Source organism: Mirounga leonina, unplaced genomic scaffold (assembly GCF_011800145.1).
Source record: "Mirounga leonina isolate KUSES-001 unplaced genomic scaffold, KU_Mleo_1.0 Mir_101479, whole genome shotgun sequence".
Classification (NCBI taxonomy): domain Eukaryota; kingdom Metazoa; phylum Chordata; class Mammalia; order Carnivora; family Phocidae; genus Mirounga; species Mirounga leonina.
The window spans coordinates 211,130-235,227 of NW_023270134.1; the positions used below are offsets into that span (position 1 = coordinate 211,130).

Below are 24,098 nucleotides of genomic sequence, written 5' to 3' on the forward strand. Positions count from 1 at the left end.
TGTTTAAATATTTAACAAAGAAAAAATATAAGAATTTAAATTTTTCTTTAAAAAAATCAACTTTTTATTAAGCATAACTTTCCCCAAGGCAACTGTATCAAAATGTGCATATAAAAGTCTACAGGTTATTAGTAGTACTAGTTGAAAATATAAATACAATAAAACATCTTTCAGCCATCAAAGTTGCTATAGATAGGACTTTCCTAACCAAGAATTTAGCCTGTATTCACTTTGATACGGCATCTGACTTACATGCTTAGTGCCACTGCATATAAAGCAGAAATGTTCTTGTATCTCTATTCTGGTCCTTTTTTTCAACACATGAAAGTCTTTAATAGATGTCTGAAATAAAGCCAAATAGTACAGTACTTCATTCGGATTCTTCAGTACTTCTTCATATTTATACCACCGTAATGCCATCAGTCTTGTAAGCGTACTTGAACTACAAAAAAGAAAGAGATGTAAGAATTTGGATTTTTTTCCCCAAAATTAAATTTTTTAAGAAAGATAAATACTTTTTCCCTTTACCCACATCTTTATAGTCATAAATTATTTGACTATCAGAAAATCACAGCTTGCTAATCATTAGAAGGCCTTGGTTATTCCAAATATTCCTGTTGTCATTTTTTTCTGATAAATTCTATTTAAGTATAGAGTACCAGAGAAGTGCACAAATCATAAGGATGCATATAGCCCAAACGTTTGAAAATATGTGGAATTTAAATTCTGCAACCTCAACAGGAAACTTGTTTTTAAACCTTAGAGACTTTTCTAGTTTTAATATTATCTTTGATAAACAAATATCTCTTTTAATACATTTCTAAACATGATAATCCTTTTTTCCTGAAATATGAATTGCTATTCAAAACAGCCTATTTTTCTAGGGGTAACTGGCATCACAGGAGATTAGTTTTATTTAAGTTTGAAAATGTTTCAGTTTTGTGTGATAATGGCGGTTGTAAAGGTGGCAGGTTTCAAGTACTTTTATCATGGAGTTGGATAGCATTTGTTCTTTTAGTTTGCCCATGTTGTAGTTACAAGCTTGTTGGAAGAATTAGAAGCATAGTAGCCATACTGTCAAGAAGGGAAGTATTTTTGGCACACATCTAGTAACCAAATTTTTCTTTCCACATTAGATTACTATAAAACCTAAATCTCTTATTCATTAGTGCTGACAGCTAAATGGCTGAGTGCCTTGAAAAAGACTAATTTTGCATTTGACTGTGTGTTAGACATACTACCTGTAGAAGATTTTGCCCTTTGATTGACTATCCAGCCTCCCACCTAGCTAGAAAAGTTATTAAAGCAAAAGAAAACTCATCAATACAGCTTTTCCAATCCATTCTAATGAAAAAATCTTTCTCTCAGTGGTTGGGTCTTAAATTCAGTCTAGTAAGCGTGAGGTACAAGTTTGTCAAACTTAACGGTATTTAGGACTCTAGGAGTTGCAACATCTCTAAGTCTGTCTCCCTTAGACAATTTAGGACTGCTCTAATGAAGACTATTGCTTCGTAATTTCAGCTTGAAAGCCTTTTCAGGCTCTTTCAAACGGGATTGTGACACGATAATTTGTTTTAATTTTCCACCTTATATTTGTAGGTGTAACTGCAAAGCTCTAAATTCAGATATTAAACTTGGACATGAAAATTTTAATAGGTAAAAAATACAAGTTATTTTGGTAAGTTCTATTATATCAATACTAAAGTGCTTATTTCCGGTTTTTTAGTGTTATCTTAATATATTTTACTTTTAAGCAAACTTACAATTCAATCTAAGATTAATAAAGCATTTATGTTGACTTCTACTCAACTATCACTGTTAAAGTGATTTCTTATTGATTGGGAAGAAGCAAAACTTAAACACTATCATGTGCATTCACCTTGCCAGAGTAGCCATTCTATCCATTTTCTAGATAACATTAAATAAGTTTTAAAATTTTTCATATCTTTGTGCCAATAACTTATTTAATCCTCATAATAACCCCATGAGGTAGGTACCATTATTATCCCAATTTAGGTAAGGACTCTCAGAGAAGTTAAAAAATGCCCAAGATAATAGCTGAGAAATGAAGCCCTAACTCAAACCAACCTGGCTTTTGTAAAGCCAATACTTGATGGTGATACCTGGGTTCAGTTCATTATTGATAATACCGTGAGAAGTTTCAGTATCAAGCCAAGATTTGAAAAAAAGTAACAGATGAAGCAAGTGAGGATACAAGACATTAAAATATCTGTTGGTTAACAATAAAGCCTTGACAAAGTCCCTTATTTGTTTGAACTATAAGTCAAACTGCAATAGGAAATACAGCACACTTGACAGGATTGAGATGACAAAGCAAACTGTACCAATGATAGGTCAGGGGAAAGATCACATGGAGAAGTAGTGGTATTATTAAGGCCCAAGTTTATCATCAAAAGAAGTTTAACTTCCTTTAGTTATCAAGTATTTGGTGAGTTAACATGGTATTCAGTGTTCTCATAATATTCTCTGGAGTCTGTACTGCAGTTGTGAAAGGCAGTAATACTGTGAGATTTGACAGGAAACAACAATATCACTAAATTACTAATGGAGCATAGGCTTATACTGGGACGTTGTCATGCAAGCGCTAATTCAAGAAAAGGCTTATGTAATTCCTGTTTAAAATGTACACACTTTAGGGGCGCCTGGGTGGCTCAGCCGTTAAGCGTCTGCCTTCGGCTCAGGTCATGATCCCAGGGTCCTGGGATCGAGCCCCACATCGGGCTCCCTGCTCGGTGGGAAGCCTGCTTCTCCCTCTCACACTCCCCCTGCTTGTGTTCCCTCTCTCGCGGTGTCTCTCTCTGTCAAATAAATAAATAAAATCTTAAAAAAAAAAAATGTACACACTTTATTCACCACGGAGTTTATGGTCTGTCTCCCAATTTATATAGCATTAGGCACCTTCCAGATTCCTTTGTTCTTTCATGTAATTTAATATATTTTTAAGATTTTATTTATTTATTTGAGAGAGAGAATGAGATAGATCATGAGGGTCAGAGGGAGAAGCAGGCTTCCTGCTGAGCAGGGAGCCCGATGCGGGACTCGATCCCGGGACTCCAGGATCATGACCTGAGACGAAGGCAGTCGCCTAACCAACTGAGCCACCCAGGCGCCCCTCTTTCATGTAATTTAAAGGATAACATAAAGAATGACATGGAAACCCCATCTAATCCTTGTCAGAAGCAAATTCCCCATTAGTACTTGTAGCAGATACACCACTGCAATTAGCGTGGTTTGATGTTTATTCCTTAAAGCACATGATCAGCACAAATAAAAGTGCTAAACTTTTTTTTACCCTCAAAGGAGTAACTTGCTACAGAAACGACTCCCATAAGTTACATAATTGGAGCCTTGCTTAAATTTCATAGGTCTTGAAAATACCAAGTATTCTGATGTAGACATCCATAACTTGGCTTTTTTAAAACGCCACCATTTTTGAAGGGCAATTAAAATTGTAAATGCATATCTTTTGACCAAGAAACTACTTCTAGGAATTTGTCTTCAGAAATACTCAAACAAGGGGGCCATTATCTATGTAGAAGTATTTATTGCAAAATTGTGAATGGCAAAAACAACAAAAATCCAAGTAGCCAACAAGTAAACAGTAAAATCTGAACATCTACTAAAGAGAATACTATGGAAAATATCATGTAGCTACAAAAAAATAAATAAATAAATAAATTGGGGAAATACTGCAAGTGGGAGATGAAAAATATTTCTATGATGGTGCCAAAAATTGTCCAGAAAAATAAATACCAAATTAACAGTAGCTAGTGTTCTCAGAGGCAGGGGAAGGGGTCAGATACAAAGAACTTTATTTTTGTAGATTGTACATTTCACTCTTTAGTTATACTGAGCATTATTACTTTGTAACTAGTGGGGCAGAAAGACAAAACATTTTTTATGAGCACTTAATTTAAGACAAGTTTGGGGGAGCCTGGGTGGCTCAGTCATTAAGCGTCTGCCTTCGGCTCAGGTCATGATCCCAGGGTCCTGGTATCAAGCCCCGCATCAGGCTCCCTCCTCGGCGGGAAGCCTGCTTCTCCTTCTCCCACTGCCCCTGCTTGTGTTCCCTCTCTTGCTGTGTCTCTGTCAAATAAATAAATAAAATCTTTAAAAAAAAAAAAAAAGACCAAGTTTGGTGGACTTATTTTTAACAAATACAAATGTATCATTGATAGCCAAATTGCATGTATGTTTCATGGGCAGTCTATTACATTTCTGAATTAAAGGATTGCAATGTGGTTAAAAATTTTGTTTGTTGATCATACTGTGTCTAGAAGAAAACGCCAAAGAGACTCCAAAGAGAAAATTTCCACACCATGTTCCAAAATAATAAATGCTTTTAATAGAGTGGTAGTATTATATACTTTTACTCCACTGTTTCCAGTTATATGTAAATATTAATTTCATAAGAAAAAATTTAAATAGTGCTTTATGGGAGAGAACCCCTAATACTAAGAAAGAGTACTAAATACCTGGAAATAAACTAACAACAGAAAGGAGTGAGTCAAATGGAGAAAAATTTATAAAAATTTACAAAAAGAAAAAGACCCAACTAGAAGAATATGCTGTATTTCTAGATTGACTCAACACTATGGAAACTTCACTTTTCAAGTTAATACGTAAAGTCAATACAAATCATAATTAAAATTCTGATAAAATTGTAATGGAACATGAAACCCTGATTTTAAAAAGTTTACATGGTAGAATAATTCTCAAAAATAACCAAGAATTATTTTTAAAAAACAAAGGACAGGGAGTATTTTTACATGATTTCTCAATATATACTCAAAAGTATAAAATAGGACTGAACAATGACCAATGAAACAGAATTACAAGTGCACGACCAGAAACAAAAGTTTAATGTATGGTGAATGTGACTTTTCAAATTGAAAATAATTCACTAATAAAAAAATTAATAGTGAACTGTTTGAGTATGCATTTTTAATTTTTTTTTGAAGTTAAAGTTTATTTTTTTATTTATTTGAGAGAGAGAAAACACGAGCAGGGCAGAGGGAGAGGGACAAGCAGACTCCTGGCGGAGCAGGGAGCCCAACGCGGGGCTCGATCTTAGGATCCCAGGATCGTGACCTGAGTAACGGCAGACAATTAACCAACTTGAGCCGCCCAGGCGTCCCAAAGTTTATTTTTTTAAATAATCTCTACACCCATTATGGGGCTCAAACTCACGACTCCAGGATCAAGAGTCACATGCTTCTCCAACTGAGCCAGACCGGCACCCCTGTATGCATTTTTTTTTAAATTAAATTCCTACCCTAAGCTATAAAAATATATCCCAGATAGATTAAAGATAAAATGTTAATTATGAAACTAAAAGTACTGATAGAAAATATGAAGGGAGATATTTACTAACTTTAGCTTAGGAAACTTTTCCCAATTTTAACAGGAACGTTGGTGGTTTGGAATTAAAAAGTAAGCTGCATATCAAAGCCATCATAAAGTTAAAAGAAACTCCAAAGAGAAAATTTCCACACCATGTTTAAAAGAAAATGAATTACTATTCTGAGAATATGAAAAGCTTCCACATACAATTATTTAGCAGAGCTAAATAAATACAAAAAGATGCAAATGGCTAAAAGCAGAAGTGTGTTAATGGCACATTAATGACAAGGGAAATATAAGTTGAAGCCATGAAATAACCATTTTTCACCTAACAAATTGACAAACATTGGAAAGATCATGGTTTGCAATCTTTGTGAAAGACAACTTAACAATGTTTTTAATGCATATATTCTCTTAACCCCATAATTCAAATTCTGTATACCTAGAAGATAACCTATGGAACTACTTTTGCAAATGTATAAAAATGTACAATTGATGCATTATTTGCCATAATAAAAGATAACTCATTCATACTATGTAAGAACATGAGACCAGTAAAAGAATGATTTGAGTCTACTCATGTGAGAAGATGTTCACCATATTGGGGGACTACCAAGTAAGTCCCTTTCATTCTAAGATAAACCTATGTGTGTTTTACTATTCTCATCTTTTTTTTTTTAAAGATTTTATTTATTTATTTGAGAGAGAGAGAATGAGAGACAGAGAGCATGAGAGGGAGGAGGGTCAGAGGGAGAAGCAGGCTCCCCGCCGAGCAGGGAGCCTGATGCAGGACTCGATGCGGGACTCGATCTCAGGACTCCAGGATCATGACCTGAGCCGAAGGCAGTCGCTCAACCGACTGAGCCACCCAGGCGCCCTTTACTATTCTCATCTTACACGAGGAAACTGTCGAGAATATTCAAGTAAGTTGCCCCAGGTGACCTAAATTATCAGGGCTTCAGATCCTGGTAGTTTAACTCCAGGACACATGTTGGGAACATAGACTAAACTGTTAGGAATAGTAGGTGAGCAGTTTTTGCCATTTAGAAAGGAATAGAATAGATATTTTGGTGTTATTCTCTTGATGTAGACGGATTTGAATGAAAAAGAATAAACTACCTTATTAAAATTATTGGCCACAAGAGGGCATCAGATATTCTTTTTCCAACTTAGAAGTGGAAGGCTGTATTTGTAGTTAATCTCCCTTTTCCATGAAAAGCACTAGTGGCTACAGTTTTTATTAAATTTTTTTTTAGCTTTTAAGTTTTTAAAATTTTTGGTTTTTTTTAAGTTAAACCATTGCTTTTCCTATGGATCTACATGTAGAATTTTCATTGGTAATGGGGAATTCTAAGTATGCCGTGCTTACACATTTCTTTATTAGAATTATTTTTCTGCTAACAAAAGTAGTATACATTTAGGAAAAAAAATACCTAAAAGCACAGAGAAAGATCATTAATCACCTATAATCACTCGAGCAGAGATAACCACTGTTAATATTTTATTAGATGGGGATGTTTAAAAGGAGGACGTTTTGGGGCGCCTGGGTGGCTCAGTAGTTAAACGTCTGCCTTCGGCTCAGGTTGTGATCCCAGGGTCCTGGGATCAAGCCCCGCATCGGGCTCCCTGCTCAGCGGAAAGCCTGCTTCTCCCTCTCCCACTCCCCCTGCTTGTGTTCCCTCTCTAGCTGTCTCTCTCTCTGTCAAATAAATAAATAAAATCTTAAAAAAAAAAAAAAAGAAAGAAAGTTTATGCTTGGGGCACCTGGGTCGCTCAGTCGTTAAGCGTCTGCCTTCGGCTCAGGTCATGATCCCAGGGTCCTGGGATCGAGCCCCACATCGGGCTCCCTGCTCGGCGGGAAGCCTGCTTCTCCCTCTCCCACTCCCCCTGCTTGTGTTCCCTCTCTCGCTGTGTCTGTCTGTCATATAAATACATAAAATCTTTTTTTAAAAAAAAGGAGCTTTTACTTTATATGGTCCTATACTGTTGTATTATGAAACATATTCATTTTATGGTCACACAATTTGAAAATGTGAAACATTTTCTTATGTCTATTTTCTTTTTTTCTAAAACATGATTTTTAGCAGTTTCATGGTATTCATATGTATGTGACTCAACCGATCTTTATCATTAAATATTAAGCTACAAATCTCTTTTGGAAATGTCTTCAGTCATATATCTAAATATATACCACCTTTGTTGGAGTGGCATTGGGTGCAGGGGAGTATTCCTTTCAAGTTTAGAAATAAATGGACAAGTTGAAGGGCGCCTGGCTGGCTCAGTTGGATCCTGTGACTCTTGATCTCCGGGTGCTGAGTTCAACCCACCTTGGGCCTAGAGCTTAATTTGGGGGGGGGGGGGAAGAAAAGGACAAGTTGATCATGTACCAGAACTGCCAACTTTTTGAATTCATATAGGAAATGTGTAAATAATTAATTTTAGAGTTAAATTAATAAGTAATAAGCCAATGTGATTGTTTCACTAAATTCGATAGAAAAAATGTTTTTGCATCTTATAAATCATGAATCAAACACTTCTTCTAAAGAAGTGAAATTAAGTTTACTGATTAAAAGGAAAGTATTTAAAAATTTGAGATTTGTCTAAAATGACTGGAACATGAAAAATGTGAAATTTAGTTTTGTCACCTAAGTGAATCTATTTCATGTTTCCCAATGATAAGAGACTATATTTAAAATCTGATATTGATAGCTAGTAAGATCCTTTGGTAAATAATTTTGAAGATACCATTTGTGATGCTTAACAAACTGTGAAATCTGGGAGGGAATACACAAGAAGTTAAAATACAGGATCTAACAGGGATTTGGCACACAGATTTACAACAAAATCCCTCTCCCCTGACATAATTAGGAGTGCCAATCAAAAAAGTTTTAAGTGGAAAACCATTTAAAATGATGTATCCCTTATATAATTTAAACATTATAAATGTTTAAAGTGTATCAATATACTTTGTCATTATTTATGTAGTTAGGAATTTTTCTTAGAATATGGGTCCACGGCAGGGCAGTTAAGCGTCTGCCTTCCACTCAGGTCATGATCCCAGAGTCCTGGGATCAAGGCCCCCCTCAGGCTCCCTGCTGAGTAGGGAGCCTATTTCTCCCTCTGCCTCTGCCCCCCTTCTATCCCCCCTCCCCACTCATGCTCTCTCTCCCTCTCTCAAATAAATAAAATTTTTAAAAAATGTATGGGTCTATTGCTAGGAGTTGTGTTTTCTTTTTCCCATAACTTACATCCATAATATACTGATCCTAATTTAAAGTCTAGTTTCTTTGTAGCTGAATGAAAACATTTTGGAGCTATGTGCCAGCAGAATCATTTCCTTAAATAAGTTGTCTTCACTGTATCTAGTACAGCTGATATGTACAATTTACTTAAACTATGTAATCAGCAACGTTAACAGCAAAAATGGGCTTGGTACCAAACAACATGCACTCTAGTCATAACCCCCAGCGAGAGCATCATTCCATCTGGGAGAAGAGTGAGCTGTCAATGCTCAGGATGCCCTGGGCACTGGTGACCGTGTTTAGGAAGGGACAGAGAGCCCTCGTTAGGCCAGAGTCGGCTCTTTTCCACTGGCCTTCTGCCTGGTTGGTGTTGCTGCGAGCAGTGAGAGATGAGAGAGAGCCACACACTCTAAATTCCATTTTTCTTTCCTTTCATATGGTTGTCACGGGGCCCAGACTGCCAAGAACTGGAAGTCCTTAGAAAAATACCAGTTCAGGAGTCAGGAAACCTGAATTTTGTTCCCAACTATGTGGCCTGGGGGGGATTGAAACCTTTCTGAATCTTGATTTTTTCATAAAATGGTACTGAACTAGCCTATGGATATTTTGGGTTGTTTTGTTTTTATGAAACTTAAACTGCCATGTCAATTTTCTTAACTAAATTACAAATCTTTTGCCCATATTGCAAAAAGTTTAAATCAAACCTACATAAACTTGGTAACAGCCCTGTTGGCTACTATCCAGTGTATCTTTACCTTGTCCTGGGCATAGCATATAGTATCTTTAAGTTGGCTAAACAGATTACATTCCATGTAATTATTTTACTTTTGTTCTGTTGTTTCTGTGAACACATAAAAGGTCCCCTCCTTGTTAGATCAAAACTAGTGGAGGCTAAATGTCAGAGAACTGTGACTTTCCAACAGGCTCCAATTCAGTTATTGGTATCTTCTGTATCACACTCTCCTCTTAGAATTGCAAGGTCAGGGGCGCCTGGGTGGCTCAGTCGGTTAAGGGTTGACTCTTGATTTCGGCTCAGGTCGCGAGCTCAGAGTTGAGAGCTCGAGCCTTGTATCGGGCTTCCCGCTCCCTCTACTCTCCCCGCCCTCGTGCCCTCTCTCTCTCAAATGAATAAATCTTAAAAAAAAAAAATTGCAAGGTCATTCTACTGTTCCCTAGAAGTGTTCTCGCTGTTGACAGTTCCGGGACTACGTGAGAGGGAAAATGTCCTACCTCGCAACATTAAGAGCACGGTGCCAGTAGCCAACATTCAACTTGGAATTGACCTGACCTAACAGGGGACCTAGACAACTCTTCTTTCCAAGGGCAAGATAACTCATTTTCTTCATTAACGTAGTTCTGTGCTGACTCCATGCAACTGCTATGAGCCCAAACACCAGCAACCTGAAGAAACCACAGACAACTTGAGAAAAAGCACACTGTGATGGGGTACGTGTGGCTATGACTTGACGTGCACACAGCCAGAGTGCTGCAATTACCATCAGCAACACAGATTACTGAGAATCTCTGTGTTGATCATTTGGATGTAAAGATGTTCCACCTTTGAAAGGCCTGACATCTGCTTAAGGAGAGAAGACAAGTGACACTCAGCTTAGGGAGAAGTCGGGTTGAACCAGGAGGCTGGCTTAGGAAGGGTTAGGATTACATGATCAGAAAAGGCTAAGACCATAAACAGAGTGAAAGAGAAAGGGTAACCTGGAAAAAAAAAATTCATTTCATATGACAAAGGGCTAATTTTATTAATATTTAAGAGCTCCTCCGAATTAGCAAAATAGTAATACAGAAGAAAAATGAGCAAAGCGTATGAACACAGTTCTCAAAAGTACAGAGGGCTTTTAAACACAGGAAGGTAATCAAGTGAATAAACAAACAGAATTTTAACCCATGAGATAAATTTCTTCTCAGAAATCAAGAAAGATCAAAAAGTTGGATTAAGAGTATGGGTGAGGATTTGGGGCGAGATAAGCACTCTGATCCATTGCAAGCATAAGCTGCTGTTAACAAGAAGCTATTTTAATGATAGCTATCAGAATATTATTTACTCAGCACCTCCTTCTCTAGACATTTACCTTAAGGATATAGTTATACATATGCAAAACAACATGCATGCAAATCTACTGCTTGTAATTTTATTCATTATATCAAAAGGATGGTATCAATTTAAATGGTCCTCAGTTGGAGACTGGTTAAGTTACAGTGTATCACTATGATGCAACATATAGTTTTGAAGACAAAGGTTTTAGGTAGGTAGATAACATAAAGGAGAAGAGATACAGAATAACCTGAGAGGATTTGTTAAATTAAAAATTTCATGTAAAACTTTATTTAAAAAACAAAACATGTATATGCAAGTGTAAGCATAGAAGAAGTGTGGTAGTGGAAGGGCAGTTGTGAAAGTCTAAAATCAGGCTAGAATTTGACCTTTTAAGTTAGAGGTTGTCCTGGAAAGCTTTTGAGCAAGAGAGTGAGCCTAAATGCTTTAAGAAAATTAACCTAGAAATGGAGAGTTTTAATCAACTCTTGTCTAGATCATAGGTGATGGTAGAGCAATGGCCATCTATCTGCTTCCACAATCAGGTGGATTTTTTTTTTCTTCCTGAAGTGGTCCATATCACCTCTTCATGTCTTCCTGGGGTTAAAAACTATTTCTCCAGAAAAATAGCTTCATCTTGTCAGCAAGATTCATAAGACAAATCCATAACCACATCATCAACTCCTTTTTCACTTGAAAAACAGATATGAGGTTAACAGCACATATGGTCACTCCATATTTGAAATAAAGATAGTACACTTCTGGGGGAGGTGATGGGGGAGACGGACACCATTAAATAACTTTGCTGGCATAGTTATTTAGGGGCTGGTATTTTTATTTTCCACTAAAAATTAAGCAAAGAAACCCTCTGGGCATGTGTTCCATGCCAACTTTCACTATTTTATTAGTTCTTCTTCATAATTTCCAATCATCATTACTGACATGGGTTGAATTGTGCGCCCCCAAAACTAGGTTGCAGTCCTAATCCCCAGTACCCCAGAATATAACCTTATTTGGCAAATAGATCCTTGTCATTACAATTAGTTAAAATTCGGTCATCAGGGTGGGCCTCAATCTAGTGGCACTGGTGTCCTTATAAAAAAGCAAAGTTAGGACACAGAGATACCTGTCAAGGAACGGGGATCTAAAGAGACACAAAGAGAAGACAGCCACCTACAAACCAAGGAGAGCAACCTGGGCAGATCCTCCCCTGACAGCAATCCGAAGGGGCCAATTTTGCCAACACCTAAATCTCAGACATCTAGCATCCAGGACGTGAGACAGTAAATTTGTTTAAGCCACCCAGTTTGTGGTACTTTGTCACGGCAGCCCTAGCTAACTAATACTATTATACACAGAAATTAATAATAAATGACTAGTCATTTCAGAAGGCTATTTTAAAAGACTTGAAAACAGTTGACTTTTTTTTTTTTCGGAAATTAAAATCTTCTAAGAAATGGTATTTTAGTTATCTAAGTAGGTCTCCCTAAATTCTGATAAGAAATATTAGTATACCACAAGTAGGCAATGATATTTAAGGCTGTACGTTTTTTGGCCTCTCTGAAGGTGTACTCAAAATATTTCTGGAAGTTTGTGAAGTCCGAGAAAAAAATATACCACCATTAATGACTTAGCACGGAAACCAGTCATCTGCAAAGGGTTTCCTAACAATTCAGAGGTTCCCATACATAGTTATCAAAATAACCCTGGAGAGAAAACAGTCACTAACTTCACTCCAGACCACTCAGCAGCATCTCTTCTCAGGAGGGTTTTACAAGTTTACTTCTAAAATGCTTCTACACTTGTCCAGTTTTTTATAATAATTAGGCTTGTTCTTGTGTTTGCTCCTATCTGATCAGGTCACCCACCCCCTTCTGTATTTGTACAACTTTTTTTTTTTTTAAGATTTTATTTCTTAGAGTGTGCGAGTGGGAGAAAAAGAATCTGAAGCAGACTCTGCACGGAGCGCAGAGCTGGACACAGGGCTCAATCCCATGACGGCTGTGAGATTATGACCTGAGCCGAAACCAAGAGTCTGACGCTTAACCGACTGAGCCACCCAGGCACCCCTGTGCAAGTTAACCTTTTAAGCCATGTGCACTTTCCTCTCCCCACACATACTCACTCACCCTTTTTCTCCGGACAGTCTTTTTGGAAGCGACCAAGGAAGCGGTCTTGGAGAACATAGGACACATACCAAATCAATGCACACTTGCCCCCAGTGCTCACAGTCTCCTTTCTGAAAACTCACTCAGCATTTACTGAGCAATATGCAAGTCAGAGTTAGGCACTGAGGATAGAGGGGAGTAAATCCACTTCAAACTTGTAAAAGGGCGTATTAAACAGGTTAAACAATTGGAACGCAAAGGATTTGGGCCCTAAAAGACTTGTACTGGCAATGTTGAGGGCCCAGATGCACCCCTAATTTATCTTATAAGTGAGGGGAGGGGTGCAAATCAGGAAAAATGACTCAACTTACACTTGCAGGCCAGGTAAGCAAGGCAGGACTGTTCTCTGGCTTAAGAAACTGCACACTTGGGCGCCTGGGTGGCTCAGTTGGTTAAGCGACTGCCTTCGGCTCAGGTCATGATCCTGGGGTCCCGGGATCGAGTCCCGCATCGGGCTCCCTGCTCGGCGGGGAGTCTGCTTCTCCCTCTGACCCTCCTCCCTCTCATGCTCTCTGTTTCTCATTCTCTCTGTCTCAAATAAATAAATAAAATCTTAAAAAAAAAAAAAAACTTAAAATCTTTAAAAAAAATTAAAAAAAAAAAAAAGAAAGAAACTGCACACTCACAAAGGTATGAAACCATGGCCCCTTAGCTATTGAACATGGCTACTGCATAAAGATGCACCTGGAGGTGTGGAGAAAATAAACCGTAGAGACGTGGAATGGACCTGGAAAGCTTTTATATCAGGTTAAGATGATCTGGTTTTTAATCTGATCATATTAACATCTTAAGACAACCAACCCACTATGACTTAGTGGATTAGGGGACAAGGACGCAGGGGAAGAGAGTCAAGATCATGATGGTTTCAGGTACTTTGTTGGAGACTGGCAATGTTTTTACTTCTAATTTCCTGCATCTTCTCCCCCCTTTCTCAATCTCCATTAGTTAAAATTTTCACAGCTCTGTAGTGAAACGAGAAGCAAACTGATAGATCACGGACCTTATCCTGAAATTTATTTCTTGGTTCTTCATTAACTCTAGAATTTTTTCCTGCAACAACTTTTTCTATAAATAGTTACCAAATTTAGAAAAATCACTTAAGTAACAAAACAACACATCACACTTGATTTAGATTTCAGAAATACCAGCACGAAAAACTGATTTAGGTTCCTAGGACTGGCTTCATGATCTTTTCACTGTTGACTTTATTACATTTAGAAATTACATTTGATTATGCCTTAGGCTTAAAAGCTATCGACCATTTTTATTCAAAAACAAATTACTTTATATTCAATTTTATCTCAGTTTCATCAGTTTTGCCATTCGGTACTTATTAACCAGAACTATGACCTGGCCTTTAGAGCTACAAGGTTAAAATATGGTCTAAATTAAAGGCATTAAAGGCATTAAGTTATACTCAGTAGTTTCACTCAGCATATTTTATTGTAATCTTGATTCTTTGAAAATCTGTGTACCACGATCAGCATCCCAGCTCTCAGGGACAAATGCACAGAATTTTCATTATATCAATTCTCTCTTTAGAACCATCCAGCATTCCCCAGGATGTATAATTTTTCTCCCCATTTTAAACACCAGGAAAGTGAAGCTAAGGAAAGCGAAGCTAAGGAAAGCAATTAGTAATAAGCAGAATTTAGACACGTTTGATTATAAGGCCCATCCCTCTTAATCTCTGAGTAGAAAATTTCACCTTAGTATAAACTAGTGGTTCTCAACTGGAGTAATTTTGCCCCCCACCCAGGTGGACACGTGGCAACGTTTGGAGACATTTTTGACTGTCACATCTTGGGGAGGAAGAAAGAGGCCAGGGACGCTGCTCAACATGCTACAGTGCAGAGGGCAGTCCCTCACAACAAAGGATTATCCAGCCCAAATGCTGCTAAAAATGCTGACTGAAAAACTCGATTCTAACAAAACATTCCTAAAAATGTCTTCTTACAAAAGTATTACGACCTCACTGTTCTTTTCTGAAATCATTGTTTAGAATCAACGAAAACAGCTTTATACCATAACTAGGTGTTTATGTATTCAAAGCTATTCTTCAAGAACTCAGATTTGAGTTTATGCTATAAGTTGTGAACTGATCGCAAAACTTTTGGAGGCTTCAACCCCAAATATTATGTTATTTGGTGTCATATAAACGCACAGGAGTGGGGGAATGTATGTATGTCTGACATGTTTTCACTGATGTGTGATAGTTTGATCTTTATTCTGTTTAACAGGGGGTGCGGGGGGGGGGGGGAGGAAGAAAGGAAACCCTGAGGAATAGTATACTGAAGTTTTATAAAGTAGTCATTTTTAAAAAGGCACAATGAAGCCACACCATGAGGCAGAAAACTGCTTTCTTGATTTTATTTCAAAAGTACACAAGGTCACAAAACTAGAGCAAGTTTTTGGTTTTTTTATAAACAAATTTGTTCTTACAAATTTCAAAATCTGCACCATTGGATACGTAAGCCAGAAACTTTAAATACAAAATCATTTTTGAAACTGACACTTACCAATTCTCTACTTGCATATGTGAAGTGTCAAAATATTTTTTCTCAGTAGTACAAGTGTATTTATCACAAAAGTTCACAGTTAGGAATGAGAATAAGTGAATAAATTGTGGTTCTCTTAAAACTTATGTCATTAAATTAGCAGAAAACAGAGTTCTTCCTTGATTGGAGCTTTTAGTGTTCATGACCAAATCCAACCGTTATACACCATACTTTTAAAATTACAAAACAGGGTATTTTTTTTTAAATAATAGTAAGAGACTAGATGACGAAATTATTTGATGTTACCATCTATAAGATAAACAGAACCACAAGTCACAAGTTTATTTATTATTTTTCCTTACTTCTGTAACATTGTAGAATTTGTGCTCAGTTATGGACCTTTTTTAGTGTCAAAATAGGCAAACGAGTAAAAAACTCCACCTGCAGAATGTGTTGCCTCTATTGCAAGACTATCTAAAGGCATTGGAAATATTAAAACTTGCCCAGAACATTTATACTACCAAACACAAGAATATTACAAAGGTATATGTACATATATATAATGTCACAAGCCGCTAAAAAGTTAAAGTTGTGCCAACATTTTCTACAAACTACTCCTTAACGTGACACATCAAAGCATTAACCACATAAAATGTTTGTTTTTTCTGTTCACACTGGAATAAGGCATCCGACAGCCCGAAACACTGTGGAGATGATTAGAAATAAACCTTAAACATTCAGAAAACTTCAAATTTACATGCCGCACGCACACAAAAAGACAGAATAGTTATTTTAAGAAGCCATACATTACAGAATTGGATATCCAACTTCATGCAATGAGTTCTTTCTATACTTAATCAAAATGTTTACTTGCCCCTTCACTTGCTCCAAATTTCCAGAACTCAATCTTAAAAATTGTCATTTTAACAAAATCAGGTATTTCTTCATATCCGTAAATCTAATGAACTCCTCCCAAGACACACACAGGCTGTGTTTCCATTGTAACCACTCCATGGCATAGTTATTTGCCTGAATAAACTGGTCAGTGTAACTGTGGTAAGAAATTTGGGGGGTTCTCGAAGAGGGGAATACTGGTAAGACTGCCAATAAGAAAAAGAACACCAGTGAACTACATATTCCAAGCACAGAACTCATACCCTCCAGTATCATTTCTTTTCAAATGATCCTGTGTAACTCAAAACAAGATGGTGTCAAGTGTCTCAGGTGTCAAGTAGAATCAAATGGATTCTCCTCAAAGATGCAGGGCCGTTCTGGAGTGGCCCGGTTTGGCCTTCTCATGGTAAGGATTGAATAACCAGTTTTGGTTAAATTGCTTGATGATTACTAACAGTCATTCTAGAACAAATATTTCTAGTTCAACTGAATTATCACGGAGAATTACTTGGGAAGTTATCAGCACCTGACTGACCTGACCGCGGGATCAGCTGAAATTTACAATGGGAACAGCTGGAGAAGTAAGTCTAAAACTGAACTTCTGTCCTGGAAACTTAATCCCACCCAGCTGGTCTTCTCAGGTCACACAAGTGATGTTTTACGAGCTGCGTTCTCAGGCTGTAAGCGGTATGGAGCTGGAAGCGCTTCTGGGAGAGAGTCTGATCACTCAGAGCCAGATCCTAGACTAGAGAGGAGGAGGACATGTCCACCTTTTACCGTAGTTCCTACTTAGACTGCAGCGAAATCTTTACTGTACGAAAACTAGGGGTGGGAAGGACCAAATGCTTTCATTATTTAAGTTTGTGATCTGTTATTTATTCTTATACTATCTTATAAATTTTATCATATAAAAGAGGCCAAACATCTGGCACTCAAAATTAGCTACTGATATAAAATCATAAACACAGTGCTGGGGATGTTGAAATTTTAAAATCTTTATGAATAACACAACCAGTTAAGTTGCTACCAAAAAGAACAGGGAAGTGGAGGCAAGAGTCAAAGTATGAAAAGAAAAGGTGTCACAGTGATGTGTTTTTAGGAACAGTACCTTCACCTCTAAGCACCTTTCAGGTGATAGCTAGCTCATAGGCACCAGAAATTCATAATAAAAATTAAAATTACCCAAAGGCACAGATGAAAATGTTAACACAAGTATAAAAGCAATATTATATAGGGTTAAAAACCTACTAAAAAACGCTTCCAAATATATAAAACTATACACTAATCCATTACACAGACATTCAGCTTAAGTTCAGCATTAAAAAGTATACACAATACTGTCTAATCTCAAATTCATACGAACATCAATTTATAATGTAGCATTTACCACCACAGCACCCAAAGAGATCAACAGAAACCAACTCCCTACCAAAATCTAGGGAAAAGGTTTTAGAGCTAGTGAAATAATTTATTGCAAACCTTATTTACTATAAAGAAACCGTTGGCTCATTTTACTATATCCACACTCCCTCACAATCTTAAGGGAAATACAATAAACTCACTTTCTTCTACTACAACAGTATTTAACACATTTGGCAGTTAGGAGTATACCTTCTACTCCTTTTCCTTTCATTTCTTCCTTTTTTTTTTTTTTAAAGAATAAATCACTTTCACAAAACTAAGACTCACTCTTTTCAAAGCTCATCTTGATTTTCTGCAACTATACAGAGACATGTTGGCCATACAATAGCAGCTACACATCCTTCCCAAGTCTGAAATACAGAATCGATGGAGGACACCTACTAGCTGAAAATGTATTTCATCATTCGAGTCCATGAAGAAAATATCCTCCAGGAACTGCATTCAAGTGGGTAAATTTAGGATTACATGTTTCTAGAACATATATTATGCAACACCAACACAACAACCCCCCCCCCCCAAAACACTGAACCAACTAGGGAAAAATGTTTTTAAATTTGGAACCAATAATTGGGGAATTTCAAACTGTAACTGTCAAATAATAAGTGAATTATAATTTTTCTTATTAGAAAAATATCACCTCAAGGGCTAGTATTTAGTTGGGAACTGCAAAATATTCCATCCTTGTTCTGACTGGTCATTGTTCTAAAGATGGCCATGGGCCTCAAGGCATCAGATCACTCATCAACAAAACCCATATTCACTACTGCACCACTAACTAGTATCATTGCTGTATGTAGCTGGCAGCAAATGTTCTAAATGAATCAGAGATGCTCTTTTATTTTAGGATATAAAAGACCTTACTATGTCCCTGTTGCCTATAGCAGTCTATCAATTAAATAGCTAGAAATCATTTCATAGACAAGGTTTATGAATGATTCGGAAGTAAAACTAGTAATTTCTAGAACACTGTAGTGTTTTCTATGTTATTAGAGATATTTCAAACTCATATTTAAATGAGCTTCCAAAGAAGCTATAAAAAGAACAAACATAGATGTGTCATAAGTATTTTTGCCATGAATGTTTCTTTACCAATTTGGAGGGGACACCGGATCATAAATTGAGAAAGGCAACCTAAAACTAATGGTAGAAAATAGGGAGTACCACTTTCACATGATTCAAGTATCAACTTAGGGTGCATGTGAGTTCACCAATTTCTTCCCTAGGATTTCATATTCAAAGTGCTCTATCTTAAGTATTGATATTCAGAAATCTATCATATCATTCTCTTAAAGGAAATCTTTTTTCAGTTGGTGAATCTGTCTTTAGTAACTTCAATGCTGTACTCTTTCAGTAGCCAAACAAAACTTTTTAAAGTATAATTTTTAGTTTCTGGTTAACTTCTTGATATATTTTGAGGCTGGTAGCAGAATTGAGAACGGAACAGTCTTCCTACTTGAAGAGGAGAAAAGAACCACGGAAAGCAGAGGTGAAAGCACGCAGGCTCTATACTATAGACCCGTCCTTGCTCTGTGCTGGAATCATCACAGGCACCGCTCCCATCCTACTCAGATTAGGGGCAGCTACCTTAGCAGGTGGGAGAGTCGGACTCTGAGGAGCACGTTCAAAGTCTTCACTCGGTACTTGGTTATATTGAGTCTTGGAATATCCTTCCATATTGGAAGGAGACATGGAGCCCAGGGATGAGTGATTGCTGCCCATGTAGCTCCTGGCAGTGGATGTACGGCTCTTTGGAGGAGGCACATCTTCCCTAGAAAGCAAAGATCCCAACACAAGTTCAAAGAACAAGCTTCTAAAAACCTACAATTATGTAAGCTATGAAAAATGGATACGGGTGAGGAAAGATCCTCTGTTTAAATATGTATATAAAAGTGTGTGCGACACACAAAAAAGCAATCGCAATAAGCTACAATGTCGTGAACTGTGTATTCATCCCAAATCTATCATTGACAAGAGTGTACACCTTCATACATAATAAAATGTGATTTTTACAAAAGTCTGATTCTATAATGTTCTTATAAGGAACAAACTTAAATTTCTTCATACTGTGCTATCCCTGACCAAGATAATCTATAGTGATAGTCAGCCAACACATTATAGTGGATAAGGCACTAACACCTATAGAAATATTTCTACCAGAAAAAAAGAAAAACTTTTTCGTTATGAAAATTACTTCTCTAAGACCTTAGCTGAAAGCTTAGCAGATTTAAATTTGCAAAAGCTGAGAATTCAGGCTTAAGAATTTTTACACCAAGCACTGACAAAGAATATTCACCTGAGTTACCTCTGGTGCAGTTTAAAAAAAGACAAGTGTCAATTTATTTCCTGGATGTTATTTAAGTCATGTTATTTTTTAAAGTTCTATAATGCAACACACACTTCTAGTTAAGATCTACTAGTTTAGAATATTAAAAAATAAAATCACATTACCAACAGTTCTATATAATACTGATGTCACCTGATACTATCCGGTCTTTCTAAACCTCAACATCTGCTCCTTTTTTTGAAAACTTCATGCCTGTACTTTATTGGGAGAAGGTAGACAGTCTTAAGATAAGCATTTTGCAGTAGCTCTTAAAATAGGATTCAAAATCAGGGCTGGAGGCGGGGCACAATGGCGGTTGGTTGATTCCGCACACCTGAAATTGAAAGTAAACACTTTCAAATGTATTGAGGGGAAGAGCTACAGCTTTTATCCAGTTCTAATGGGGTAAATGCTTCACATGATTAAGAGAACTAATGCTTTAGAGACATAATACATTTAGTTTATTTTAGTCAACTCTTGTGTCACTTAATTACCTGATATCATGATGAACTTCCTTTTCGTATTTTTCTTCTCTGCGCTTTTTACGACAGCAAAAGACGATAAGACCAATGAGCACTAGAGCAAGCAAAACTCCTACAATAGCTCCTGCAATTGTTCCAGCTCTATTTGAAGCTAGAATAAGATGTTAATAAGAAAATAATTAATGGTAAAAAAAAAAAAATTTGTATCTATTCCTATTGAAGGTTAGGGATACACATTGATGGACTGATTTCACTGTATATATTAACTTTAAGAGACAAATTAATTTTTGGTCCAGTGGGAAAATCCACTGGAAAGAACTTTCTTCTGAACTGTATAATCTATTTCAAGCATAAAAATCATGAAACCAGACTAAAACATTTTAATATTCAAAGCTTTCTTGGCTGGCATATAAGAATGTTCTAATGATACAAGAGTCGATTTGACAACTCTTACCTTCTTAATGTCATTACAATAATGAAGTCTTTATTAATATAGTATTTTTTCCCCCTTTCCAGGACTTAGGATAGCTAATAACCAAGCCAGAGTGCTTTGCCAAAGTTAGCATCCCTTTGCCCTCAATACATACTTGCTGACTGAACCAAAGGAAGCTGTGTGAAGACGACGGACACAGACGTTATCACAACAAGACCGAAAGAAGGTACTTACGTGGAACAACATTCAGGTGTAGCTGGCATTGATCGGAGCCTACTCGGTTTGTGACTGTACAGCTGTAGGTCCCAGAGAACTCAGTAGAGGCATTTTTTACAGATATAACAGGTGAATTCATGTCTATGGGGAAGAAAAGGGGGAGTATGTGGCAAAACCTATCTTTATAAAATTGTATTGCTAAGTTTTTAGAAAAGGCAAATCCTATTAAACTTGACAATCCAGGTAAAAGTGAGACAAACTGAAGCTGGGTACAGTTCCAAATTTCCAGGGAGACATGAGCTCGTCTCCAGAATGCAGACACAGTTGACTCTTAAATAATGGCAGGGGGTGGGCAGGTGTGTAAGGATTCTGATCCCCTGCACAGTTAAAGATCAGGGTATAACTTTTGACTCCTCCGAAATGTAACTGTAATTTTTTTTAAAGATCTTATTATTTATTTTGAGAGAGACAGTGTGCACACGTGAGTTGGGAGGGCAGAAGGACACAGGGAGAGACAATCTCGAGCTGACTCTGCACTGAGCTTGGAGCCTGAAGCGGGGCTCCATCGCATGACCCTGAGATCTCCACCTGAACTGAAATCAAGAGTCTGACGCTCAACAGACTGAGCCACCCACATGCCCCCGAAATGTATGTACAACATAAACAGCCGATTAACACACATTTTGTATGTTCTATGTATTATATGTTACTAAGAAAATCACTAGGAAAATATATTCACAGTACTCTCTGTAAGAAATCCACGTATCAATGGACCTACATAGTTCAAACCTGTGTTGTTCAAGGACCGACTATAATTGTCCTCCAGGTCATTTGTATCACAAGTGAGAGTACCCACGACTGCCTTAGCCAGGTACAGTCTCAGCTGAAGCAGAGCCACACTGATTCTAAAAAATAGTGGGGCACCTGGCTGACTCAACTGGTAGAGCATGCCAACTCTTGATCTCAGGGTGGTGAGGAGTTTGAGGCCCACACTGTGCACAGAGATTACTTAAAAAGACAAAAACAAAAAATTCCATCCCACAAAGGCTCTTTGGGGAAGCAGGAAGATTTCAAAACCGATTTTATCCCCACAGATGGAAGAAACATACAAAAGTCAGAAGGGGTCATATAGTTTGGCCTCTTAGTTTGAGAAAAGAAAGAGGTGGAGAGAAATCCTACTTCAACATGAATCTAGGCAAAACATTCAAGATCCTACTCTTATTATAACCAAGCCAATATCTATATTATGATCGTATTTTCCATCAGTATTACTATCAATTAAAAAATATACAACAGGGGCGCCTGGGTGGCTCAGTCGTTAGGCGTCTGCCTTCGGCTCGGGTCCTGATACTGGGGTCCTGGGATCGAGCCCCGCATCGGGCTCCCTGCTCCGCGGGAAGCCTGCTTCTCCCTCTCCCACTCCCCCTCTGCTTGTGTTCCCTCTCGTTGTCTCTGTCAAATAAGTAAAATCTTTAAAAAAAAAAAAAAAAAAAATATATATATATACACACACTACAAAGAAACTATAATATCCTAAGCAGTGAGATTATAAAAATATTTTCATTAACATGATTATGATATTAAGTTGACATTGTAAAACACTGAATAATTCTCATGGATTCTTGATTGTTCTGTACAGAAAAGGGAAGGTATCTGGGAATTTCTCTCTACACACACACACACAGACACACACACATGCACAGACACATACACACACAGAGACAGACACACACACACGCACAGACACACACAAGCACAGACACACACACGCACAGACACACACACACGCACATCCCCACTACTAGATCCAAGTCCAAACCAATGGCGTATAGTTCAACTTGTAATATGACCAGTACCTGGTAACCATAAGGCGGGCAGTTTCTGGGAGTTGGACAATTTCTGCCATTCATATTGTAATGGAAGTGAACCTTCTTTTGGTTCACATTTTAGTTTAAAGTCATTTCCAATTTCTTCTGATCCATCAACGTAACATCTTATACCTGAAGGCTTAACTGAGAAAAGAATAAATTGTAACTTTATACAAGAGAACAGAATTTACGTTTGCCACGATTAAACACACAGTACATCCCATAACCACTGACTCATTGTCATGTGGTTGTGGTTGGTGACAAGACTGAAAGACTAATAAGTTATTAGCACCAGTTTACTCAACTTTATGCAACACGAAGCAGGCATGAATGAGCTCGAGTATCTCAGGTGGGAGCTCTGGGCTCCTTCATTTCAAGGGGGCACATCTGAAAAAAGAGAAGGACGGTGCAGGCGCACCCCACTTCAGACTCAAGGAAGCTTCCATCTCCCTCTAATCCTTACCTCTTCTACTCAGTGCTTGACATGTAGGTGGTGCTCTGGGAGTCTATGCCATGTCATATCCCCCTGAGTGCTGTTATCTCACTATTCGGGGGATTTATAATAAATAATGCTGATAACAGGAACAATTAACACTCTGCATTATATTAACCCCAAACCATCCAGAGAGCAGGGTTATAAAAAGGTAAACCTGAGGTTATACTCCAGGTCTCTCCGGGAAACTGTTTCGAGCAGCTGCTAAATCCATCCCTTGTCACTCACTCCAAACACTGGCATAACACCTTGGCATTTCGTACTCTTCTGCTGGACTTTATTAAGGCACAGTGAATGTACAATAAAATCAACACCATCGCATCTTGTGGGATGATCATTTTTAACAACTGTAGAAGCACCACCGTTAAGCGTGGCTCGCCTCCTCTTCCAAGCAATTTCCCTCATGTTGAGATCTGATGCCACAACCCTGGTCCCAGGCAGCCACTGATCAAATTTCTATCACACACTAGATTCGTTCTGCTGCTTCTAGAGTCACATAAATGGAATAATACCCATTTACTTTGGCTTTTTGTCTTGCTCCTTTTATTCATGTAAGGCTTTTGAGACTGATCCATGCAGTCTGTGGTTCATTCTTTAATGCTCAGCTGTATTCTATCAAGGGACTAGAACACAAATTTGCCTCTC

General features: G+C 37.6%; 1 protein-coding gene across 2 annotated transcripts in view; it reads right to left on the reverse strand.

Annotated features, from left to right (window-relative positions):
* Positions 1–25: 25 nt before the first annotated feature.
* Positions 26–24,098, reverse strand: part of CXADR (CXADR Ig-like cell adhesion molecule) — a 55,861-nt gene continuing 31,788 nt past the window's right edge. Inside the window, exons 4-8 of one of the 2 annotated variants that reach the window (XM_035027992.1) lie at positions 22,949–23,104; positions 21,111–21,233; positions 20,456–20,594; positions 19,223–19,406; positions 26–442 (exon numbers count right to left, since the gene is read on the reverse strand). In XM_035027992.1, coding sequence (XP_034883883.1) covers positions 401–442; positions 19,223–19,406; positions 20,456–20,594; positions 21,111–21,233; positions 22,949–23,104 — 644 coding nt within the window. In that variant the 3' untranslated portion in view covers positions 26–400. Of the gene's footprint in view, positions 443–15,180; positions 19,407–20,455; positions 20,595–21,110; positions 21,234–22,948; positions 23,105–24,098 lie in introns of those variants that run through there. The other variant, XM_035027910.1, reaches the window with a different exon arrangement.